At 37.9% G+C, this 24337-nt stretch overlaps 1 protein-coding gene across 3 annotated transcripts in view; it reads right to left on the bottom strand.

Moving 5' to 3' along the window:
• The window catches only part of SCN11A (sodium voltage-gated channel alpha subunit 11), a 199478-nt gene that overhangs the window by 15811 nt on the left and 159330 nt on the right, over positions 1-24337 (bottom strand). For 2 of the 3 annotated variants that reach the window (XM_054483478.2, XM_054483480.1), the window contains 9 exons: positions 23860-23973; positions 23023-23137; positions 20966-21120; positions 17684-17857; positions 10678-10779; positions 9932-10195; positions 9190-9243; positions 5821-5958; positions 1687-1791 (listed from right to left, as the gene is read on the bottom strand). In XM_054483478.2, coding sequence (XP_054339453.1) covers positions 1687-1791; positions 5821-5958; positions 9190-9243; positions 9932-10195; positions 10678-10779; positions 17684-17857; positions 20966-21120; positions 23023-23137; positions 23860-23973 — 1221 coding nt within the window. Of the gene's footprint in view, positions 1-1686; positions 1792-5816; positions 5959-9189; positions 9244-9931; positions 10196-10677; positions 10780-17683; positions 17858-20965; positions 21121-23022; positions 23138-23859; positions 23974-24337 lie in introns of all 3 variants that reach the window. The other variant, XM_054483479.2, reaches the window with a different exon arrangement.

Genomic DNA, 24337 nt, shown 5'->3' with positions numbered 1-24337 from the left:
TTACTGAAACAGCATGGTACTGGTATAAAAACAGGCATGTAGACCAATGGAACACAATAGAGAACCCCCCAAAAAAGCCAAATAGTTACAGCCAATTGATCTTTGGCAAAGCAAACAAACATAAATTGGGGAAAGGGCACCCTATCCCACAAATTGTGTTGAGATAATTGGCAATTTGCATGTAGAAGAATGAAGCTAGATCTTCATCTCTCACCTGGTACAAAAATCAACTCAAGATGGATCAGACTTAAATCTAAGACCTGAAACCATACAAATTATAGAATATAACATCAAGAAAACTCTTCCAGATGTTGGCTTACGCAAAGAATTCATGACCGAGAACCCAAATGCAAATGCAACAAAAACAAAAATAAATAAATGAGACCTAATTAAACTAAAAATCTTCTGCACGGCAAAATAAATAATCAGCAGAGTAAAGAGACAACTCACCAAGTGGGAGAAAATATTCACAAACTATGCATCTGACAAAAGACTAATTTTCAGGATCTACAAGGAACTCAAACAAATCATCAAGACAAAAACAATTCTATCCAAAAGTAGGCAAAGGACATAATCAGACAATTCTCAAAAGAAGATTTACAAATGGCCAAGAAACATAGAAAAAAAATGCTCAACATCACTAATTATCAGGGAAATGCAAATTAAAACCACAATGGGATGCCACTTTACTCCTGCAAGAATGATCATAATTTAAAAATCAAAAAAATAATAAATGTTGGCATGGATGTGGTGAAAAGGGAACACTTTTACACTGTTGGTGGGAATGTAAACTAGTATAACCACTATGAAAACCAGTATGGAAATTCCTTAAAGATCCAAAATAGAACTACTATTCGATTCAGCAATCTCACTACTAGGTACCTACCCAAAGGAAAAGAAGTTATTATATGAAAAAGACACTTACACATACCACATGTTTGTAGCAGCACAATTCGCAATGTCAAAAATGTGAAACCAACCTAAATGCCTGCCAACCAAAGAACAGATAAAGAAAATGTGATATATCTACACCATGGAATACTAGTCAGCCATAAAAAGGAATGAAATAATGGCCTTTGCAGCAACCTGGATGGAGTTGGAGACCCTTATTCTAAGTGAAGTAACTCAGGAATGGAAAATCAAGTATTGTATGTTCTCACTTATAAGTAGGACCTAAGCTGTGAGGACATAAAGGCATAAGAATGATATAATGGACTTTGGAGAATCAAGGAGATGGGTGGGAAGAGGGTGAGGAATACAAGACTACACACTGGGTACAGTGTACACTGCTTGGGTGACAGGTGCACCAAAATCTCAGAAATCACCACTAAAGAACTTACACATGGAACTAAAAACCACCTGTTCCCCAAAAACTACTGAAATAAAATAAAATAAAACTGGTCAAAATTAAGTTCAAACAAACCACTAAGTTAACATGGTTGCAATAAGTATTTACTTAAGCACATATTGCCTGGCTCACTAAAAAATAAATTTAAGTTGTTGTCCAGGCTCTTACTTTTGAATTTGAGTATCTAATTTTCCTAAGTGTTTGAATATGTCTTGACTTCTGCTGCGTCCTTAATGTCTGCAAATTTTAAAAATAAAGAAGGATGGCTTTGCGGAAATTTGAGTTCCTCACAGTAACTCAACTGTTCTACATATTTACAGTCATTCAATTGCTCTCACCAGAGGCCGTGGAATGGGTTTTTGAGGTTTTTTGGATCCTAATTTTTTCATTGCATTATAGTATTTCTTCTGTTCTTCTGTCATAAAAATGTCTTGGCCACCTAAGTACATGGAGAAGATAAGAGCTAATTACATTTAACAGTTTTTTTTTGGAATATAGTTCTGAAGTTTTTGACACAATTTTAAAGTTACATTACATTACTGTTAACAGTTTTTAAAATTTCAATGGTAAGCTTAAGAGGCTGGACCATAGCGAAATGCTGTAAAGAAACAAGATTTAAGTTAAGGTGTACAGGAGAAATAAAGTTACCTTTATCAGTTATTTTTCACTTTTTAGAACAGAAAGTTTACAAATCTTTGCAAATATACACAGAATCTTTACAAAAATTTGATATATTTCAGCTTGCATAAATCAAACCATGATGCAACAAAAATAGAAATTAGTACAAAAATTTAGACAAACATCTCATAAAGGGCAATTGAATTTCTCTCAAATAATGAATACACATAACACTACTAACAAAGCTGCATAAAATCTGTTCAGAGCCACTCTCAGGGGAAAAAAAAAGTTCTAACTATTTTCACTACTGAGCAAGAAAGAATAGAAAAATGAACTAGGATTCTCATATCTGGAAATTTGGGGGCAAAATATTTAGAAAGGCTAGATAAACTAGAACAGAATTCTTTTAAAATGTAAAGCTGAACTTGCATAAAAGTAAGAAAAAAATTGGGGGTCTGAAAATAGAGAGATCAAAAAGATAGACTAGTAAATTAGCCCAAAGCCATGGCTGGTCTTAGAACATTACTAATCTCTGTAAACTAGAATCTCAGTTTTTAGTAAATGTAAGGGGGTAATGGGAAATAAGGCCTATGCAAAGACAGGAGAGGAACAGACGTCTTTGCAAGAATATGGGACTATCCAAAGGCGGCCAACAGAAGGGTAAAGAAAAAAACCCGAATCTGTCTGTTGGCAATGGAAGACAACCAGAAAATTGTCTCAATCCAGACTATGAGTAAAAAGCCAGTCTTCCCTGATCATTTGTGACTCCAGGCTTACTTTGATGAGGGTTTGGGGTTTGACTTTACTCCACCAGCACAGATAAAAATATGTAGCCCTAGAAGTCAACCTAAAAATTAATCAAGTTGTTCTGGGTTGCTGGGAAGAAATTAGTCTTTTAGTAATCATATATGTCATAATAGTATTAATACCAGTATTTTGAGACTGTAGTGCATGTATGTGTGTTGTGAGATAAAGAAAATGAGTAATTGTGGAAATTTTAAATTCTGTCATCTTTGCCTTTGAGAGTAAGGTTTCTCAGTGTGGAAAAGGGGAGATATAGATGTTAAGTGAAAACTTTGTAGTCCTGAATTTGAGTTATCAGTATGCAAATTTCCACTTATATATTTCCTTGTAGTCCTGAATTTTAAGCAACTCTGTCCACTTGAAAGGCTTGGAAACAACGACAATGAGCATTCTAGATTGTGGTCTTGGAAACCGTTTCCCACAAAGAAACAGTTTTTAGAGAAATGGCTGATTACAGATCTAGGGCAGGAAGGGTACAACCTAAACTTGGAACATCGTGGCATTTCAGAGAACAAGAAAGTTGTCAAATGGAAAGACCTTATGTATTTGAATCCTGATTTGAAAACAAACAAACAAAAAGCTTCAACAGAAACAAATAAACAAATGAAACACAGAATTAATAAATAAACATTTTTCTTTTAAATTAAAGGCTCAGACCAATTTGAAAATAGACTGGGTATTTGATGAATTTAAAGAACTCACATTAAATTTTTTGATGTGCTAATGGAATTGTGGTTATGTTTAAAAAGAGATATGTTCTAAAATATTTATGAATCAAATGATGTGATGTCTGTGGTTTGCTCCATAAAAAAAATCTGGTGGCAGAGTTGAGTAAGGGCATATATGGCTTAGAACAAGCACATTCTTAAGTCAATAAATGTTGTGCTGGGTGATGGGTATTTTAGGTTAATTCTAGTACACTCTTGTGCATGTTTGAGATTTTCTGTAATAAAAAGTAAAACAAGACAAAACAAAAGTATATAGTGGATTGGTCAAAACAATGATTTCTAATGTAAGCTTAAATCTAAAATCACAAAGGCTGACATCCAAATTGCAGGTATTGATAGCAATCAAGATGCATATTACAGAGAGGATGCTACATCACACACTCCTGAGCAGCAGAAGCAATACAGTTTGTGTAACAACAGGGGACAACTTTCCCAGCAGATGCTAAGAAGGCTAATTGGTATCAAGGTACATTTTGCTGAATTATGAGAGTCCAGAGGAAAGATAAAAGAAAGCCATAAAACAATTAGGAAAACCAAAGGAGAATATTTAGTTACTTGATTTGGGGATTGAGAAATGCCTTTAGTTCATAAGTACAATTAAAAAAAAAGCCCAAAACAACAAGATTGGGAGTTTGACTCTGAAAAATACTAATGTCTATAAGTTAAATATGTTATTACAAAAATATAAGATGCATGTCACAAATTGGACTTATTATATAAAAATGCATACAAAAAAGATGGCAATCTCAGACTTTAGACAAATGATATAAATAAAAAACTCCTAAAGGAGAAATACTTGTGGCCATCAACCTGTGAAAAAGTGTGTAACCTCACTAATGATCAAATAAATAAATATAAAACAATGAGATAACACTTTTCCCCATCAGTCTAAAAAAGATAATAAAAGTATAACAATTAGAATGATATCTCAGTAACCATGCATTTTCATATTCTGCAGAATAAGGGTACCTAGCACAGCATTTCTGGAAGGTATTTTGACAATATGTCTTCAATGCTTTTAATATTCTAATTTTAGGAATTTATGCTGAAGAAATAATCAAAAGATACACAGAATTTTAAAAATGATCATAATTGTTGTAGAAGAGCAAGAAATTTAAAAACAACCTATAAATGTCCAGAGGGGAATGATCAGGATAAATTATGGTCTATCCATAATATGCAATGTAATTCAGCCCTGAGAATTCTTTTTTTTTTTTCTTTTTTTTCTTTTTTGAGATGGAGTCTCGCTCTGTTGCCCAGGCTGGAATGCAGTGGAGCGATCTCGGCTTACTGTAACCTCCGCCTCCCGGGTTCAAGCAATTCTCCTGCTTCAGCCTCCCAAGTAGCTGGGATTACAGGTGTGTACCACCACAGCTGGTTAATTTTTTTGTATTTTTAGTAGAAACTTGGTTTCACCAGGTTGGCCAGGCTGGTCTCAAACTCCTGACCTCAAGTGATCTCCCCGCCTCGGCCTCCCAAAGTGCTGGGATTACAGGCATGAGCCACCACGCCCTGCCAGGGGCTCTCAGAATTCTTATAGCAAAGATAATTTTTTGACATAAGCTTATAACTAATGAGGTAAAAACTACAAAATTAAAAATATAAGGTAATCCTAACTGTGTAAAAGTAATACAAAGTGACTGGAATGGATTATACCAAAATCATAAGAGGCATTGTCGAAAGTGGTTATCATTTGGTGGCCACCTTTGGGTGATTTAAATTTTCTTTTTATCTTCCTTAATTTTCCACATTCACTACAAAGCTCCTGTGGATTTTAGAATCAGCAAAATAAATATGTGTTTATTATAGCGCATGGGGAAGAAAACCTCCTTAGCCCTGCCTCTTCCCCAATCATCTTCTTTCCAAGTAGGGTGGATAGATCTGCTGAGGCTTGGGTGCTGGGGGCCAGAACACACTGGCTGAAAAAGGAGAGTATATTATTTTTATAGTGGATAATAAAGTGTATTGGAAAGGTTATTAAAATATGACCCTAGTGTCATATTTAATAAATACTAATCCTGGCGGTTGTTGTTCTATTAGGGTTCAGTTATTAATGGGTTTCATCTCAATAGTAGCAATGTCCACTGATTAAGAAGGTAAAAGAGAATAAAAGTAATGACTTAATTAAACCCAGATGTTTTCAGTCTTCTTTCAGGCTCATCTTTGAGGATCATCTCCAGGCAGACATGGGAGGCTCCCTCGTTGTTATTGTGCAGATTGTAAAGGCTACTTTGTATAATATTCTAGGCCAGAATTATGTTTTATTAATGCATTTAGAGGACAGAGATAAAATTACCAAATCAAGACAACCCAGATACTTATCTTTTTCTGCTGTTGGTTGAAGTTGTCAATAATAACACCAATGAAGAGATTCAGAGTGAAGAATGAGCCAAAGATGATAAAGACTACGAAGTAAATGTAACCGAGTGAATTGCTCTCAAACTCTGGCTGTTGTTCTTTCTGTTAGAAATTTTTTTTAATAAGAGAAAAAAACAATTACTGGAGAAAAATATAAGCATTCTAACTACCTTGTCTAGAAGGCCAAGTTGTTTCTTAGCAGCAACATTGACTACATAGCCTCTTCCTAACAGCCATGGCCCCTGTTGGGACCCTGTCTTTCAGTTTTCCTAGCTCAGCTTGAGTGATGGCATGTGGTGGGGACCTGGGGTGATGGAAAATCAGGCTTTTTATTCTAAGCAAAGGAGAATCATTGAGGGATTATAAGGGAGAGGAGTGGTATGATCTCATTTGTCTTTTTAAAAAGGCATCCATATGGAATGTCCATATGGGTATGTAATTGGAGGGAAACTGACTGGAGGTGAGGCCACCAGAGGAGGGGCACGTTCACCTCGGGCAGAGGTGACTAAACTACTAAGTGTTCTTGAACTACTATGACCCCCATACAGAGCCCACTGCTTTACTTAATATGTGGTTATGTCCTTTCACTCTTAACTTCCTAGTGCCTAGCATACCTTCTGATATGTACATTTTTGATACACTTGGAATAAATATCTAAATGAATGAATGAATGATCGAGCTCTAAAATGGACACAGACTGACTCCAACCAAGCTCTCCTAGTCCAAGGTACAACCCAAATCATCTGAGAGCCCTTTCATCCAAGTCCTTTGCATTGTTATTGGCTTCAAGCACTTTTAGGCAGGTGGCAAAAAGATTTCACTTTTTTTCCCTCTATCACATCAAAGATATAAGTGCTGATAGCTCTGACTAATGTTGAATGCATTTATGGTATTTGTTATTCAACACTCACAATGTAGACTAGTGTAATGAAGGTAATTATTTGAAAATATTTCTCTCTTTTGCTACGAAAACTACCTGACCTTAGTCCAGGTTTGCTTGAGGCATCCATTTATTTGAACAAAAAGTAGACATTAGTACAAAAACAATGTAATGGAAAGAATATTCAGCATTGGACATTTAAAATAAAATTGCCAAGTGGGCTAATAGTCTTGCATGTTAGGTTACTGCTTTGAGATATAGGAATGTCTGTACTTCTTCATGTCTGTCTTTGTTAGATCAAAGGTTTGAAGGTGGAGAGTTCTATTGGAGGGATATTTACACAAGAAGATGAAATTATCAAAGCTCACCCAATTTGTCCATAGGAAATGTAGGAAAAATAAACAGACACAGAAAATCAGAGCTACAAGATGTGTGTCCTGATTATCCCTCTTTGGGTCTGGAAAGGGGGGTTGGAATGCGGTAAATTGAGGGAAACATGGAAGGCAAAGAGAGTTATTCTTGCTTTACTTCTGCATTTTCTGGAAGGAATTACTACTGGGAAGGCCTGAGATATATTAGGCAGGCAGGCTGACTTAAGAGATTTGAGTAACATAACTGAACAGAGAGAAGACTCTTGAACCTCTCAGTTCTCATGTGGCTTGGACGTGGAGTTGATAGCCATGGGCCTGTCATGTTGGGCCTTGTAGCAAGGGATGGGAGTAGACTGCCAGGGACCATGTGGAGGATATGGCAGAGAACCAGTATTTAAGGCCAGGAGGAGATGATGGGGAGAATGCCCACATCATCAACAACCACAACTTCAATATTTGAGGCCAGCAGGGTGCTGGGTGACTACATAGACAAGAGTCATCAAGCTAGAAGCCAGCATACAACAACCAGTACATATCAGGACCGGCATCAAAACAGGCACCCCTCCACACACTTCCACCCACCTGTCACTCACTCTGGGAGTATCTGCAAACCACACACCTTGTCTGCTACACATCTGCAAAACCTTTCCTCCCTACTCCCCATGTCCACCTCCGTGCAGATGGATGTCAAAGCCAAACTAGAGTGAAGGTCATGTACTCAAAAAGACAAAAGAAATGAGTACATTAGTACTTTTAAAATATTTCCTTTGCTATAAATTGTAATTATAAAATTATGTTGTATATATAATTATAAAATTACATTGTATACATAAGTATTACAATGTAAACTATAATTGTTACAAACAGTTAAGTATCTCCTGTTAGCTTTGCCTTTCCAGAAAGTTGATTTTATTAACACACCCAGAAGTAAGCAAACTCAGATTTCTTGTTATACATCATCTGTATATTAACTTATAATGACAATCTGTGAATTTATAATGACAACTGGAATGGCCATAAAGATTAATTCTCATCCCTCGGTGCTGCTATAACACTACTCAAACCACCTCTACTGCTACTACAGGTTGAACATCTCTAATCTGAAAATCCGAAGTCTCAAGTGCTCCAAAATCTGAAACTTTTTGAGTGCTGACATAACATGTAAAGGTCATGCTTAAAGAAAATGTTCACTGTGGCGTTTTGTATTTTCAGATCAGGGATGCTCAACTGTAAGTATTATGCAAATACCCCCAAATCTTACAAACTCCAAAATCCGAAACACTTCTGGTCCCAAGCATTTCAGATAAGGGATACTCAGTCTGTACCAGCTCACAGGTATTGAATACTTTTTAGGTGTTAGGCATCAACTCTGCAGACTCACAAATAGGTCAAAACACACACATGTGCTATAATAGAAAACAACAATTTCTGCCATTGACTCCATTCTTGAGCCAACCATCTGCTCACTCTATGGCTTTGGGAAACTCTTTCTTTTTATCCCTCAACTTTCCAAGCTGGAAAATAGAAATTAGGCTAGATTACTGAGTACACTTCCAACTTTGGGAATCCGTGATTATGTTTTCTTTAACTAAAATTCAACAGCTGGCCATCACTAGAAACTCTAAAATTCAACAGTTGGCCATCACTAGGGAGTCTGGAGCCATGCGAGGATCTCCCTTGCAAATTTAGTGCAGTCTTAAGGTTTCCCACAATCTAAAACAGATACTCTTTGAAATTTGGTTTCTGCCTATCCAACCATTTGGAGAAGAGGTAAGAAGAAAATCAAGGCATCCTGTGATTCTGCCACTTCTGGCTCCATCTCCTGTATGAGTGGTCTTTCCTTGGCCACCATGGAGAAAGAAGACTGGACTTTAGAGAATACTGGGGTATCAGATACTCACTAGAGGATGCATAAGAATCCTTTGTATTAGGCAGTGGTATCTCATAGTGTTTTGTTCCAAAGAAAACAAGGCAGAGAACTGTGGCTGCTGGAACTATGATGCCAGTTCTGGACTGTCCATGTAGTCATGATATCTCTGACTTGACCCTAACACTGCAGAACATGGTAGAACACTGACTCACCTCTCTGGAATCAACAGCTGCATATATAATATCCATCCAGCCCTTAAATGTTGCCTGCAACAAAAGCAGAAAAACATGAATAATACAAATGTAGACTTGCCATCAACAGATACATGGCATGGAAAAGCAGGTGAGGCCCAGTGGGCTGAATATATAAGATGATACCCCAACCTTCTAGGACAGGATGCTCAATTAAAAGAACAGTAGAAGGGAACTCAAGGATGTGTGTCTTGGATTTTTTTCTTCTTCATTTGTACAAGATACAAAGTTTAAAAACAAGAATTTTCCACCTTAAAAGTTACCAGAGAAGCTGAAGCTGTGGCCCAACAGCTGAAAAGAGACTGGCTAAGGGTTCTTTTCCGATGCCATATTTATTTGCACTGCCTGTTCAAGACCTGGCAACTGTGCTTTAAACAGGGAACTGTTCAAAGTGTCATGACCTACACCGAGGCTCCACTCCTCTCTGCCTGGAGATGTGGAGAGCCAGCAAGGTGCCACACAGGACAAGGTGAGATGCACAGATCCTTAAAGGGACATCACTAGGAAGCTGAGGCTCAGCAGTCAATGAAGTTGCAGATGCTCAGTACAGGACAATTCCAGAAGGCATTGGCTTTCATATAAGGAATTAGGATTTGCTTCTATTATCACAATGGAGTCACTGCATTTTTATTAGCTGAGAAACAATTCATGATTCTCTGAAGTTTTTTCTCCTCAGAGTGAAAAACATACTGACTGTACTTACCACTTGCAGCAGAGCGAGGTAAGCATTTCCCACATTGTCAAAGTTGACTTTCTGGTTGATCCAAGAGAAATTGCCACTTTCACATTGACTTTTATTTGTAATGATGGTATAATTTATAACTGAGTCTGTTCCATTAATGCATTTCCCAAATTTTCCAGAAAAGAAGTGTACTCCCAGAATACAAAATATGAGCCAGAAAATGAGGCAGACAAGCAAAACATTCAGAATGGCAGGTATGGCACCTATGAGAGCATTGACCACCACCTTATGGAAACAAAAGCAAAGAAAACCATAACAGATGGGTAGGATGCACCAGGCTCTTCGACTTCTCAGCATGGGCCTGATGTGCAGGGCTTGATCTCTTGGAACTCTGTCTTTAATCTCCACATACATGTGCCCCATCCCCATGACAAGCCCTGCTCTCAGCTCCCTACATAATGGGTCCTCTCTGTTGCCACTGAGGATACCTTGAGAAGTGCCCTGGTGATGAGTGTTAGAGACTTATGGACACCTACCCCAGGATTCTGAGGGGAAGCTAGAGCTCATTTTGGCTGTGACAGAAGCTTTTGGGGTAGAAAGGGTATCTTAGGCTTTTCTCTGCCTCTCAAATTCTAAGCACTGGGCAGGCTGGGAAGTAACCCAGGAAAAGCTTGGCAATTTAAGGAAATCTCAGCCCAAAAAGAACTGTTGGTCTTTCCACCTTTCCCTGTTAACTGAACTTCTACACATTCTTCTGCAGAATGTACCTTCATTCCTTCAAACTGGGACAGCGCGCGAAGAGGCCTCAGTGCTCGTAGAGTCCGGAAGGACTTCAATTCCTTTAAGTTAATGAGGGTGGTCACAGAGACCTGATGGGAAGAGAAGCCACAGATAATGCACCTGACTTGGTGTCCAGCTGGAAAGTCCATTTTTCTCCTTATCTACCAAAGCTACAGTCCATAAACGTGGGAACAATGCACTCACATTATTTGTTTAGTGAAAGACAAAGAAAATCTGAGAAATTGTTGTGAATTAATTGTTGTGAAACCAAAGAGATATAACAATCATATGTAATATGGGGTGCTGAATTGGATCCTGGATTGGAGTGGGGGCAGGAGGTGGATGCATAAAGGAAATTAACCACAAAGAATCTTGTTATGGCAGTCAATTGAAATTTATTATGACAGTCAACTGCCATAACAAAGCTCTTTATGGTGAATTTGAAAAATTTGAAAATGGATGTGGATTTTAATTGAATCAATACTAAATTTCCTAACTTTGATCACTGTATTGTAATCATGTGAGACATTGTCCTTGATAGGAAATATACATTGACATGTTTAGGGGTAATAGGTTTGATGCTTGCAACTTAATCTCAAGCAGTTTAGGGGGAAAAAAAGAGAGAAAAAATGACAAAGCAGAGGGGTGACAATAATTGGTGAAACTGAAGAAAGAATATGTGGATTTCATTATACTATTTCCTGCAACATTTTTCTTAGTTTGAAATGATATCAAAATAAAAAGTTACACGGAAAAAGTAAATTATTTGCTAATATTTCCCCTAATGCAAATAGCTCCTTATTGGGGAATTAAATGCTATTTTCTCTCCCAATATACTTCTCAATAGGACAGAACTGAGTATCAGAAAGCTCTGTTAAGTATACCAAATTAAATCTTAACAATATTTACAGATACTCAGTAGAGGACAATTCTAGAAGGTATTGGCCTTCATATGAGGAATTACAATTTGCTTCTATTATCACAATGGAATCAATGCTGAGCTCGAGTTGAGACTGCTTGCTGCAGATCTTCAGCCATTCTTATTATGGAGAGTTTTCAGAGGCTCAACTTGGAAGAAGAGTTGCTCAGCTGGATAGGAAGTGAATCAGGATAGTCCTGACTAAGCTGATGTCAGAGTTCACTATTACCTAAAAACATTCCTCACAAATCTTGCCAACCTCATTGTAGTAGTGAAGAGAAATTGAGTTAATATGACAGAATATTAAGATTTTGAAATTTATAATCAATTTACAGTGTATTTATAATGTTTTTAATGGGCTTTTTGTTTACAATGGCACCACTTTTGGAGAGTTATTTAAGTTATTAAGTTATTAAGTAGCTTTCTTGCAAATACTCCACTTATTCCTAGCCAGATGAAAACAGATGGCAAAGTTTAGCAATTCTTCTGTTTTACCAAATCACTGTCATAGTTGGTGAGAAGAGATGTTCCTACAGAGACCTTATACACCTCTTTACCTTAAATCTTACCCCAGTTTCTGTTCCATCAGACTTGCAGGTATCAGTGAGACACATAGAAGCACCCACATTCTTTCCCACCATACTGTACTCTTCAAGTGAGAAGTCTTCTACTAGTTTTATCTTATTTTTTAAATCTAACTTGCATTTATTACTCTGCACTGTTTTTGAAATCATCATGTTGATTATATTCTTATGGTTTGCTCCTTGTAACTGTTGAGGAATAGTACAGCATATAAATCTTCATGTTTTATGGATCCATTCCTCCTTGGTGAATACCTAGTTTATTTCCATTTCTTTGCTATTATGCAAAACAGTACACTGGACAGTATTATGCACAACAGTACACTGGGCAAATGTGTGCATTTTTCTTGGGTACATATGCAAGAGTTCTCCTTGGATCTATAACAAGTGATATTTGTGGATTGTGAGTTGGGTCATTTGTGATTTTTACTTAATAGTGCAAAATGTTCCCTACAGTGGCTGTACCAATTAAATTATCAGCAGTGGTTTGAGATCGCATTTTCCTATATCCTTCTAAATATCGATGTTATCCAACTTTAAAATTTTTGCCATGGCTGGGCACAGTTGCTCAAGCCTGTAATCCCAGCACTTTGGGAGGCTGAGGCAGGAGGACAGCTTGAGCTCAGGAGTTCGAGACCAGCCTGGGCAACATGGTAAAACCCTGTCTCCACAAAAAATACAAAAATTAGCTGGGCATGGTGGTGGGTGCCTGTAGTCCCAGCTACTTAGGAGTCTGAGGCAAAAGGATCAATTGAGCCTGGGAGGCAGAGGTTGCCACTGCACTCCAGCCTGCGTGACACAGTGAGACCATGTTTCAAAACAATATATTTTGTTTTCCAATCTAATGAGTAAAAAGAGGCCTCTCATTTTAATATGCACTTCTGTGCTAATTGGTGATAGAACTATGTATATTTCATCATACATTTATTCGTTTTGTGAATTGGCTGTTTGTATACTTCTCCCATTCTTACTCTGGGTTGTTTTTTTCCTGTGAAACTGTAGGAAACTTTTATATGTTGTGAATAATAATGATCTGTTGTGGCAAATACTGTCTCCCAGGTTCTAGTTGGTTTGTAACTGTAATTAGAGTATTGTTGAATAGAAAAATAAAAGTTTTACTACATTTTGATGTAGTTGAATTGTGTATCTTTTTGTGGTTTATGCTTTTCTAAGAAAAATTATGATGGTAATTTTATATAATCTTGATTGACAATAAATATTATAGAATTGTTCACATACATTCTCTCATTTAATGTGTATAAGAATATCCCAAGCTAAGCAGCACTTTGCAACATCTACCATATTATAGATGAGGAAACTTGAAGCTCAAAGGATCAGCAACTTGTTTCAGGTCATACAGCTAATAAGTGGTGAATTTCAGATTCATACCACAGTCTGCATGATGTCAAGGCTAATAATAGTAATAGTAAACCACATTTGTTGAGTGCTTTATCTGTGATTTGTAAAGATATATAATTGTAAGATTATTTTCTTTTCTTATTTGATTCACTTCTCTTTTATTCATTTTATTATCAATATTATGTTTATCTCATTAAATAAATTTGCAAGCTTTCCCTTTTTTTGTCTATTCTTTGTAACAATTTGAATAAGATGAGATTAATTCTTCCTTGGAAGTTTGGTAAAACTTACCTGCAAAACCATCTGGGCCTCTTGATGATATGATTGTATACATAGAAAATCCTAAAGAGTCATCCAAAAAACTCCTAGAACTGGCAAATGAATTCAGCAAAGTTTCAGGATACAAAATCCATGTACACAAATCAGTAGCGCTGTGATACACCAAGAGTGACCAAGCTGAGAAACAAGTCAAGAACTCAACCCCTTTTACACTAGCTGAAAATAAAATAAAATACTTAGGAATATACCTAACCAAGGAAGTGAAAGACCTCTACAAAGAAAACTATAAAACACTGCTGAAAGAAATCATCAATGACACAAACAAATGAAAACACATCTCATGTTCACGGATGGGTAGAATCAACATTGTGAAAATGACCCTACTACCAAAAGCAATTTACAAATTCAATACAATTCCCATCAAAATACCACTATCATTCTTCACAGAACTAGAAAAAACAATCTTAAAATTTACATGGAACCGAAAAAGAGCCTGCATACCCAAAGCAAGACTAACCAAAAAGAACAAATCTGGAGACATCACATTTTCAGACTTCAAACTGTAGTATAAGGCCATAGGCACCAAAACAGCAGGGTACTGGTATAAAAATAGGCACACAGACCAATTGAACAGAATAAAGAACCCAGAAATAAAGCCAAATACCTAGAGCCAACCGATCTTCGACAAAGCAAACAAAAACATAAATTGGGAAAAGAGCACCCTATTCAATAAATGGTGCTGGGATAACTGGCTAGCTGCAGGTAAGAGAATGAAACTGGATCCTCATCTCTCATCTTATACAAAAATCAATTCAAGATGGATCCGAGATTTAAGTCTAAGACCTGAAACCATACAAATTCTAGAAGATAACATAGGAAAAACTCTTCTAGACATTGGCTTAGGCAAAGACTTCATGACCAAGAACCCAAAAGCAAATGCAACAAAAACAAAGATGAATAGATGGAACTTAGTTAAACTAAAAAGCTTCTACACGGCAAAAGAAACAATCAGCACAGTAAACAGACATCCACAGAGTGGGTGAAAATCTTTGCAATCTATACATCTAAGGACTAATATCCAGAATCTACAAAGAACTCAATCCAATCAGCAAGTAAAAAAACAAATAATCCTATCCAAAAGTGGGCAAAGGACATGAATGGACAATTCTCAAAAGAAGATTTACAAATGGCCAACAAACACAGGAAAAAATGTTCAACATCACTAATTATCAGGTAAATACAAATCATAACCACAATGTGATACCACTTTACTCCTGCAAAAATGGCCCTAATCAAAAAATGATAGATGTTGGCGTGGATGTGGTGAAAAGAGAACACTTCTACACTGCTGGTGGGAATGTAAACTAGTACAACCATGATGGAAAACAATATGGAGATTACTTAAAGAACTAAAAGTAGATCTGTCATTTGATCCAGCAATCCCACTAATGTGTATCTACCCAGAAGAAAGGAAATCATTATATGAAAAAGACACTTGTACACACGTTTATAGCAGCACAATTTGCAATTGCAAAAATATGGATTCAGCCCAAATACCCATCAATCAACTAGTGGATAAAGAAAATGTGATATATATATATGTAGAGAGAGAGACATATGGTATATACATATGGTATATATATGGTGTATACATATGGTATATATAGTATATACCATATATATATATACCATATATAGTATATGTATATGGTATATACTGTATACATACACCATGGAATACTACTCAGCCATAAAAAGGACCAAAATAATGGCATTCACAGCAACCTGGATGGAATCGGAGACTATTATTCTAAGTGAAGTAACTCAGGAATGGAGAACCAAACATTGTATGTTCTCACTCATAAGAGGGACCTAAGCTAAGAGGACACAAAGGCATAAGAATAATACAATGGACTCTGGGGACTCAGGGGAAATGAGGGTGTGAGGGATAAAAGACTACATTAGGTACAGTGTACACTGATCAGGCGATGGGGCACCAAAATCTCAGAAATCACCGCTAAATAACTTATTCCGGTAACCAAACACCACCTGTTCCCTGAAAGCCTATTGAAATATAATAAATAAATAAATAAATAAACCCACCCATCTGGGCCTGGTACCCTTTTCTGACAGTGTGGCTTTGGACTACTGTTTTTGATATTTTTAATGGCGATCACTAGATTTCTAGTGAAACTATCACTAGTTTTCTATTACGTATTCAGTGAATTTGGGCAATTTATAGTCCACATCCTCATTTTTACCTGTGAGAAAATTATTGTCAAAGAGGGGAAATGTTTTGCTTAAGGTTACACAAAAAAAGGGTAGACCAATTAGTTTTAGGACCCAGGCTCCTAAGTGTAGGGCTTGTACCCGGTAAAACAGAGGTCCCTATAATGGAGATAACAATCATCTGTTCACACAGTTTATAGGGTTTTCTTTTTACTATAATCTATTAAGATAATAGGTACAGAGTTATTTGCTCTCTAGAAATTAATAGGACTGACAAATGTGGATGTTTTTATTCCCATCTTTGAATCCTGTTGTAGTTTCTATGGCATTTATGCCTTTCTAAAATGCCTGAACCACAATGAGCTTCTGTTTCCTTGCCTCTGAGCTTCTGGTTTTCTTGTTAGCAATGTGGTAGATGTCATGTAACACTAATTAACTCAAAATATTGATGTCCATATTAAATGAACACACGATCTATTTGTGCTAACCAACAACATTATGGTTCTCCAGTGGGGTTTGTTGACCACATGGTTTATGCTCAGGTATTTGTCTTATCTACTTCCTTGCATAGCAAGGACAAAGTTTAACTAATTATATCATGAAGGAAAGAAGGTAATGTTAAAATCAATGGCCCTGGAGTGAGACTTACTAGGTTCCACCAGTTTTAATTATATAAAGGTATTACATAATCACATGTATCCTGAAAATATGTCCATCTACTATGTATCAGTAAACATAAAGTTAATCTTAAAAAAAAGGATGTAATGTTAAATCAAGAGCTTTGGAGTGAGGCTTACTAGGTTTGTATCTCACCTCCACCACTTCTAGCTGGGCAATCTTGAACATGTTTCTTAGCCTCTCTATGACTTACTTTCTTTCTCTGAATATACAAAAATAGTAGCACCTGCCACAGAGTGGCTATGATAACTAAAAGAGAGAAGGCATTTGGAGCATATGGAAGAGTACTTGATACAGAGAAAGCACTCAATAAATGTGATCCACTAATACTATTATTAGCTTTTGTGTCATACAGCTAGACACGTGAATCCCAATTTCACCACTTATCAGCTCTATGACCTGAAACAAATTGCTAATCCTCTGAGCTTCAGGTTTCCTTGTATACAGTGTGGGAGCTGTCATACAATGCTGCTTAATTCAGAACATTGTCTTGCATATTAAATGAGAGACTGTATGTGAACAATCCTCTTATGTTGCTTGACAATTAAGATGGATATTAGCCTAGTCTATTGGCTGCTGACCAGCTTTGAGAAGTCTTGAAAAGAAATAGAAAGTTGTAAGAAGAAAAAATCGAGGATACTGAAAGTTATTCTAGGTACATATTATACATAAACAGTGCTTATGGAGAGAAGTGAATGAATCCCATCATGGGAAAGGTTGTAGTGGTGAGCATATAAAGTGTAGTGTATGAGGAGTGGGACCTAGGAAAGGCTAAACTGCTTATAGACAAATGACAACTACTTACAAGTACTGTGAAGAGGCAATGATAACAAGAAAAACTATTCTAGACAGACATCCATATGAGGCACACAGGAAAAGCAGCCTCCATATGATCCCTGCCTTAACCACTACCCCAGCCTGTGTGGGACACAGAGATGGTAAACTTACAATCACAATGATGAAATCAAGGCAGCACCAGGCACTGGTGAAATACTTTCCAAATCCGAAGGCTACCCATTTTAGTACCATCTCCAGGATAAAAATATTTGTAAAAATAATGTCAGTACAATTTAGTAATTCTTGGATTTTGGGTTGGTTCTCAAGGTGAACATCTTCAAATATCTGAAATGAAAAAGCATAGCCATAGGCCAGGTTGAATATTTGCAAAGAACTCCTTGGTAACTTTACTTTTTGTTTTTCTTCCTTATATGAATAAAAACTGGTATCTCTCTTGGTAATGAGGTTTTGCTCAAAAGATATTAAGGCTAAACTCTTCCAATAGAATCCATTCCTTGAGTAAGTAAAAATGGAAGAAGGAAAATCCTCTTTCTTCTGTTGTCACAATAGTTCCTCAACTTCTTATTACTGGTCCCCTGAATATTAAAGCATCTTCCTAATGGATCACCACATTATTTCCTGGGCTTGCTCATCCTTTCAACTCCTGCCAAATATGTCTTGTCAACATTCCCAGGACAACCCAGTGGCATAGATCATCTCTCATCCTCCCAATTGCCTTGTGGATTAATTCAGTGTCTCTTTATTGCTTATAACATTAAGTCCAAGTGCCTTAGCCCATCCTCTAAATCCTGCCAACCCTGATGCCCCTCACCTACCCCTACAAACAGCTTTTATCCGTTTACCTTACCATTCCCTACAAATAGTGTCATTTTGTATGTGTGCCATGACATTAACAAAATTTGGAACACTCTGGGCTAAAGCTCCCAGTGTAAATTAGTTTGAATATTAAATATTGTTATTTGTAATTATGAAAAAGAGATCCTGGCTTTCAGAGAGACCCTTTTTAATGCTACATCCAAACACTTCCCTCACCCAAACTGTATGTGATTCTACAGGGTCTATATAACTAGCGTATAAGCTGTCCTTTTGGCCTTTACAGAGTTACAGAGAATGAAAGAAAAGAAGAGGGCCTGTTACTAAAGCTGCCCATGAAATTTACGCCAACATTGAAGGCAGGAAGGGAATCATCCTTGCTGTTGGGGACTAGGGTAAGCCCACAGCTCCAAAGTCCTGGGGTGAAAAAAAGAATGCAAAAGAGTAAAACAGTCTCATTTCCAACTGCCAAGTTGGTTTTTGGCTGAAGAAGGCCCTCTATCTCATCCTCTGCTCTTTCAGCTCTTCTTCAGCTCTAAGATTTCAGCTTAGCTGATATTTTCTATAGGAAACTGTCCTGTTCCAGCAGGATTGGGTTAGGTTCCCATCCTACATGCTCCCATGCCACCCACTGCTTCCCTGAGTAGGCCACTTAATTGCTCTATCTATCTTGATCTATACTTTCTGGTCTATAATCACTCCAGCTATCTTTCCTACTAGACTTCAGGCTCCTGGAGGTCAGGGACTTCGTTTGTTTGCCTCTTGAGGATAAACAAATCTGAATGGTATTGGGTGATCATTTCCTCCCTTATTTGGGAAGCTTACCAGTAAGCTGGTTCAGCAGATCTGAGTTAGCTCAATGGATGAGCAGGCTTATACCTGCAATTGAGCTTCAGAGGCTTCCACATTATATCTAGGCCATTTTCTGACACAGGAAGCTCTTATTATTACATAGTTGCCTAGACCAGAGTTTCTCAAACTCTAATGAACCCCAAATCACCTAGGGAACTTGTTACAATGGACTGCTTGTTACAACGTAATACTCTGCGTTTCTAACAAGCTTCCAGGTGATGCTGCTGCTGCTGATAGACACATATAGTGGCAAACGACTTGATGTCTCTTGTTATCATTCTCTACAAATATGTACAGAGAAACACGGGTTGGGTCCTTCTCCTGGCACCCTCTGCATTGTGTGTTCAGCTTTGCTCTGCCGAGCCTACACCTGCCTTTCTGAAGGCAGGTAAGAACTGGGGTTGTGTGCCCTCTGCTACATTTCTGATCATAAATTTTCTTTTTATGGCACCATGGGGCATTTTTGCTGTGGCCTTTTGGCACTGTCACTGCTTTCCCACTGCCTATATAAGTATCATTTGTGGAATAAATACAAGAAACCCTACTACTTGAATAAGAGTAGACAGCCAGTGAAAATGCAGTCACCAGAAAGTCTACAGGTAACCCTAGACCCAAGATTAACAATAAAAATTGATCAAGGGAATTCTCTGGGATGGTTTTAGAGAAATCTGCTTTTCTATTTGAAGAATAATTTACACTGTAGTAAGTAGACAAGCGGAGATGTATGTTGATCACAGTCCCCGGTGGGCTCTGGTATGTATTCATCTCTTTTCACCTAGAGATCACACAAGTGTAAAACACTAACCAGAAGCTATGGGGTGTAGGAGCAAGACATTTCCTTGTCTTTTTCCACTTGCTAGTGATTCGCTGTGAAATGTTCTGTCACTCTTAGCAGGGGAGAACCCAAGACTCCTGGGTTTAGTAATATGGAACCAAACTCTCATAACAAACTCATAACTGTTTGTTATGTCAAACAGTAAGAGAGTTTGGTTCCATATTATTTAGCTCCACATTACTGTATGATCATTTTAAGGGAAGATGCATGATAGAAAAAAGCAGAAAATAGAAAAGGAGAGGGAGAAATATGCAGGTGATTAGAGAAAAGATACTATCCCCCCTAGCAGGGAGGGGAAAGGGAGACAAGAAGGACCAGAAGATGCGGAGAGAGAGCATAAAGGAGTGGATAGCTCTATGGCTATGGAAGCTGATGAGTTCAGAGTTATTTCTAAACCTCATTGGGACTCATACCACACTTTGACCATGCATATAAAGCAACATCTCCTTGTCCTTTCTTTCAAGGGATCATAAATGACAGAAAATACCAAGGCAACTTATTATATCCTAATCTGGTCCCTGTAACTCCCTCCCATAATATTTTACCTTTCAGAAAACAGCACTATGGCTTATGGTAACAGGGAGAGTAGAAGCATTGCTGTCTAGAGGAAGAACTATGTAGGGTACAGTGAAAATGTCTAGAAATCCCCCAAAAATGAGAGGTAGATGATCAAGGACCAGACTCTAGTGGCCACTTTAAAGTGCTGGTTTTAGTTACTATTCCACACAGATAAAGCATCTTTGCTTGGGGATATCCCAGTTGAGCACGACTTCAGAAGTTGTGCAAAACCCTGCCCACTGCGGGAACCAGCAGCACCAGAGACCACTTCTGTCTGGTCTCCCATATTCACAGTCCCATGAGAAGCCAAGTCAGAGTGCAGCTTCCCCAGCTGCCCTGATGCCCAATGTCTCCACAAGACCATGATGATTTACCAGTGCCCCACTGCTCAGCAGAATCACAAAGATAATAAAGCTCTCAAACCAGCTGTGTTTCACTATTTGGTAGCAGGTTTTCCGCAGGTTCCACCAAATGACCCAGGGAGGCTTTCTCTTGTCCACGCTACAGCATGGAAAGCAGCAACCAAAGCCTGAAAGGAATTAATGGTAGCACTATCATTAGTGTCTGTAATAAACTGCATTAAAATGCAACTCTTCACCCCTTTCTGTGTTCATGCCCCTTGCCATGTGACCTGCAGTTGCTCCCATTAAAGAAGTAGAGCATCTTTTTCTAACGTCTTAAATCTGGTCCCGGCCATGTGACTTGCTTTGGCCAATAGAGTGGAATGGAAGTCACATTGTGCCAGTTCTGAGCCCAGGTCTTGAAAAGCCTTGCATGCTTCCACTTGCTGTCTTGTGCCATCTCCATAAAAAAAGGCAAATTCAGGCTACCCCATTGGGTCTGGAAGGAGGATGATAGACATGTGGAGCAGAGCCATGTTGCCCTGTTGAGCCCAGGCTAGATAACACTTGCATGAATGAAGCCAACCAAGATCAGCTGAATCCTGCAGGCACATGTTTATTATTTTATGCCACTGAGGTTTTGTAGTTGTTTGTTATGCAGCAATTTTTTTGGTAATCATAAAGAGATCATGTCTGGAGGACTCCAGGGAATGAGGTAGGATGGCCACAGGCTTTGTGAACCTCTCAGGTCATACATGAAAGAATTTGATCAAATGTCAAGATGTTTACAAAGAGACGAGCATTTGTTCTGAACACACACAGGCCTTCAGTATAGACCACATTGCCCTTTCCACCTTTTCTCCTCCTCCCCTTGTACAAATTCTGCTGATCCTTACTTCATGATGATTATAACATTCTGCTCCTTTCCTCATCTTCTTAAACCACTATGGGCTCTCTTCACTCTGCCTCTTTTCTTCTTCCAAGAACATCAGTAGGTTCATCTTCCGAAAAGACTACACTTTTTTCTTGGCTTTTATCCCACTCCTCCCTTCTTTGATAAAACCACCTTTCTTTCTCATCTCCACTGTTGACATCATATGCACACCTCAAGGGCCAGTGCAAACGTAAATCAGGAGAACTGCAATCTACTGGAAATCCTTAATCCAACTCCTGTCCAGCTTTGGAGCTGTTAAGCAACCTGGAATGTGAGTTTGAAACCTGTTACTTGTGTTCTTTCTGGACCCAATTTAGTCCTAAACTTATAGATAATTTTTTTGGATTCATTCATTACTTTGTTGTCACTTATTTATTTATCAACATTTGTTGAACCCATTTCTGGGCCGGCTTCTATTCTTACACTAGAGATACAATGCTGATAAAGTCACTGCCTTTGTTTTTAAGGACCTCATGGGGGAAACCAGTGCAAATAAGTTCACTACAATGAATATAAGAAATAGTAAAGGCCTATAGGAAAAAGCCACTACATCCACTCAAGGAATTAGGAAAGCCTGCATTTATTGATTGCTTATTTTTGTTCCAGATGCTCTTCTAAGTGATTTATATTCACTCATTTAATACTCACAACAACTCTTTGCTTTGGGTACTATTATTACCCTCATTTTAGAAATAAAGCACAGAGAGGTTAACTAAATTGAACAAGTCACACAGCTCATAAGTGGCAAGGCCAGAATTTGAGCTCAGGCAGTCTGGCTCCTAAGCTAAAGATCCTGACTACAATGTCTAAACTCTTTTCTTGGTCTTTCATCTCAAATACGCCCTGACATTGAATGCCCTGGGAACCATAGAAAGTGGCAGACATATTGGTCCAGTAGGCTTTCTAAGAGAGTTTTCTGGAGTGTTTACCTGGCATGTTGGGCTGTGTGAGAGGAGCCCAATTAAAGCAAGAATTTCCTGAAATCCCCTCTGCCTAGACCCGACAATCACCCCAAGAATCTACAGGTGCCCTCTCATTGCTTTTGTCTCCAATCGAAGTAGAAAGATGATATCTACTAAAACCACAGCGCTTCAAAGAAGAACAGAAACCCCACCCAAAGATTCTGTGAACTGGATGCAGAAATACTGCCACTTACCTTTGGGCAAACATCTCTCTGGTTGCTTTTTGGGAACCATCTCAGGTAACCATCCAAAGCCATCCTGAAGATCAATGGTGCTACATTCTGATAGTATACTGGTAACATCAGACTTCTGCACATCAGAACAAAAGGAAGGGGGTGCCTTTTACTAAGACCTTCTTTCACCATGGTAGTACGGAGTTTCTCATTGTCTGATTTTTTAAGGATGAAATGAACTAGGCAAAGGTTTCTAGGATGAGAGGTGTCAAGAAACACCCCTCCTACTGGGTCCTTTTCTAAGTGCTATGACCAGCCTGACTTCAGAAGAGAACTCTCTAGCTCATCTCTACAGCTGAGGAATAGCAATGCATATGAAGATACAGTACCTCCACGTTTTCTCCCTACAGATCATAACCCTGATAGGCTGCCTAACTCCAATCATGTGATGAGAAGAAGGCTACTTTACTGAGACTATAATTTTCCACTGTCTAACCTCCTGGAATAATAGGCCTAGACCAGTGGTTCTTATTTCTTTGGCCCTCCAGGAGACATTTTGGCAATGTCTAAAGACATTTTTCATTATCTTAACTGGCGGATGCTACTGGCATCAAATGCATAGAGGCCAAGGATATGGATAAACATCTTATAATTCACAGAAAAGCTCACCACGACAAATAATTGTCCTGCTTCAAATGTCATACTAGTAAAGTTGAGAAATCTGGCCTAGACTTTTGCTCAAAACTCGATTCTTGCAATTTTCTCTGCATTAATTGTGCCATTTTTCCATAATAACTATCCTGGAGAAGGTGTGTGGATGAGCCACAAGTTCCTCTGACAGCATCCTAGGAAAATTACCTTTTGGGGATCCTGTATGGTCAGATGAAGCTCATCTTCAGAGAACATGTCAATTTCCATACTTTGAACTCTCTGGCTGGTGGGCTTCTTGTTCTCCTGATGGAGCTCATAGGCCTAACACAGAGAGCCCAGAACAGAATTAATATTCCTCCTGGACATGTCACTTAAGATGAAAGAAGTTTGAATGCTATTTGGTTTTCTCTTTGTCATGAGAATAAGCCTTTGACATTATTACTCTTTTTTCTCTTTAGAAACCGCTCCTGGAAAAACTCAACATAATATAATTCTGGGAAAACTACTAGAGGAAACAGATACTGAACTTGTTGCAAAGATACATAATCAAAACAGTATGGTTCTGGTACAAAATTCTGCAAGTAATTCAGAAATAAAACTTACATGGGGATTTAATATAATTTATATGGGGATTTAATATATTTTAAATGTGCTCTTTCAATTCAATGGCTAAATAATAAATTAT

The sequence above is a fragment of the Pongo pygmaeus genome, chromosome 2, assembly GCF_028885625.2.
Source record: "Pongo pygmaeus isolate AG05252 chromosome 2, NHGRI_mPonPyg2-v2.0_pri, whole genome shotgun sequence".
Taxonomy (NCBI): domain Eukaryota; kingdom Metazoa; phylum Chordata; class Mammalia; order Primates; family Hominidae; genus Pongo; species Pongo pygmaeus.
The sequence above is the reverse complement of the archived record's forward strand: the minus strand, read 5'-3'. Positions and strand labels throughout refer to the sequence as shown.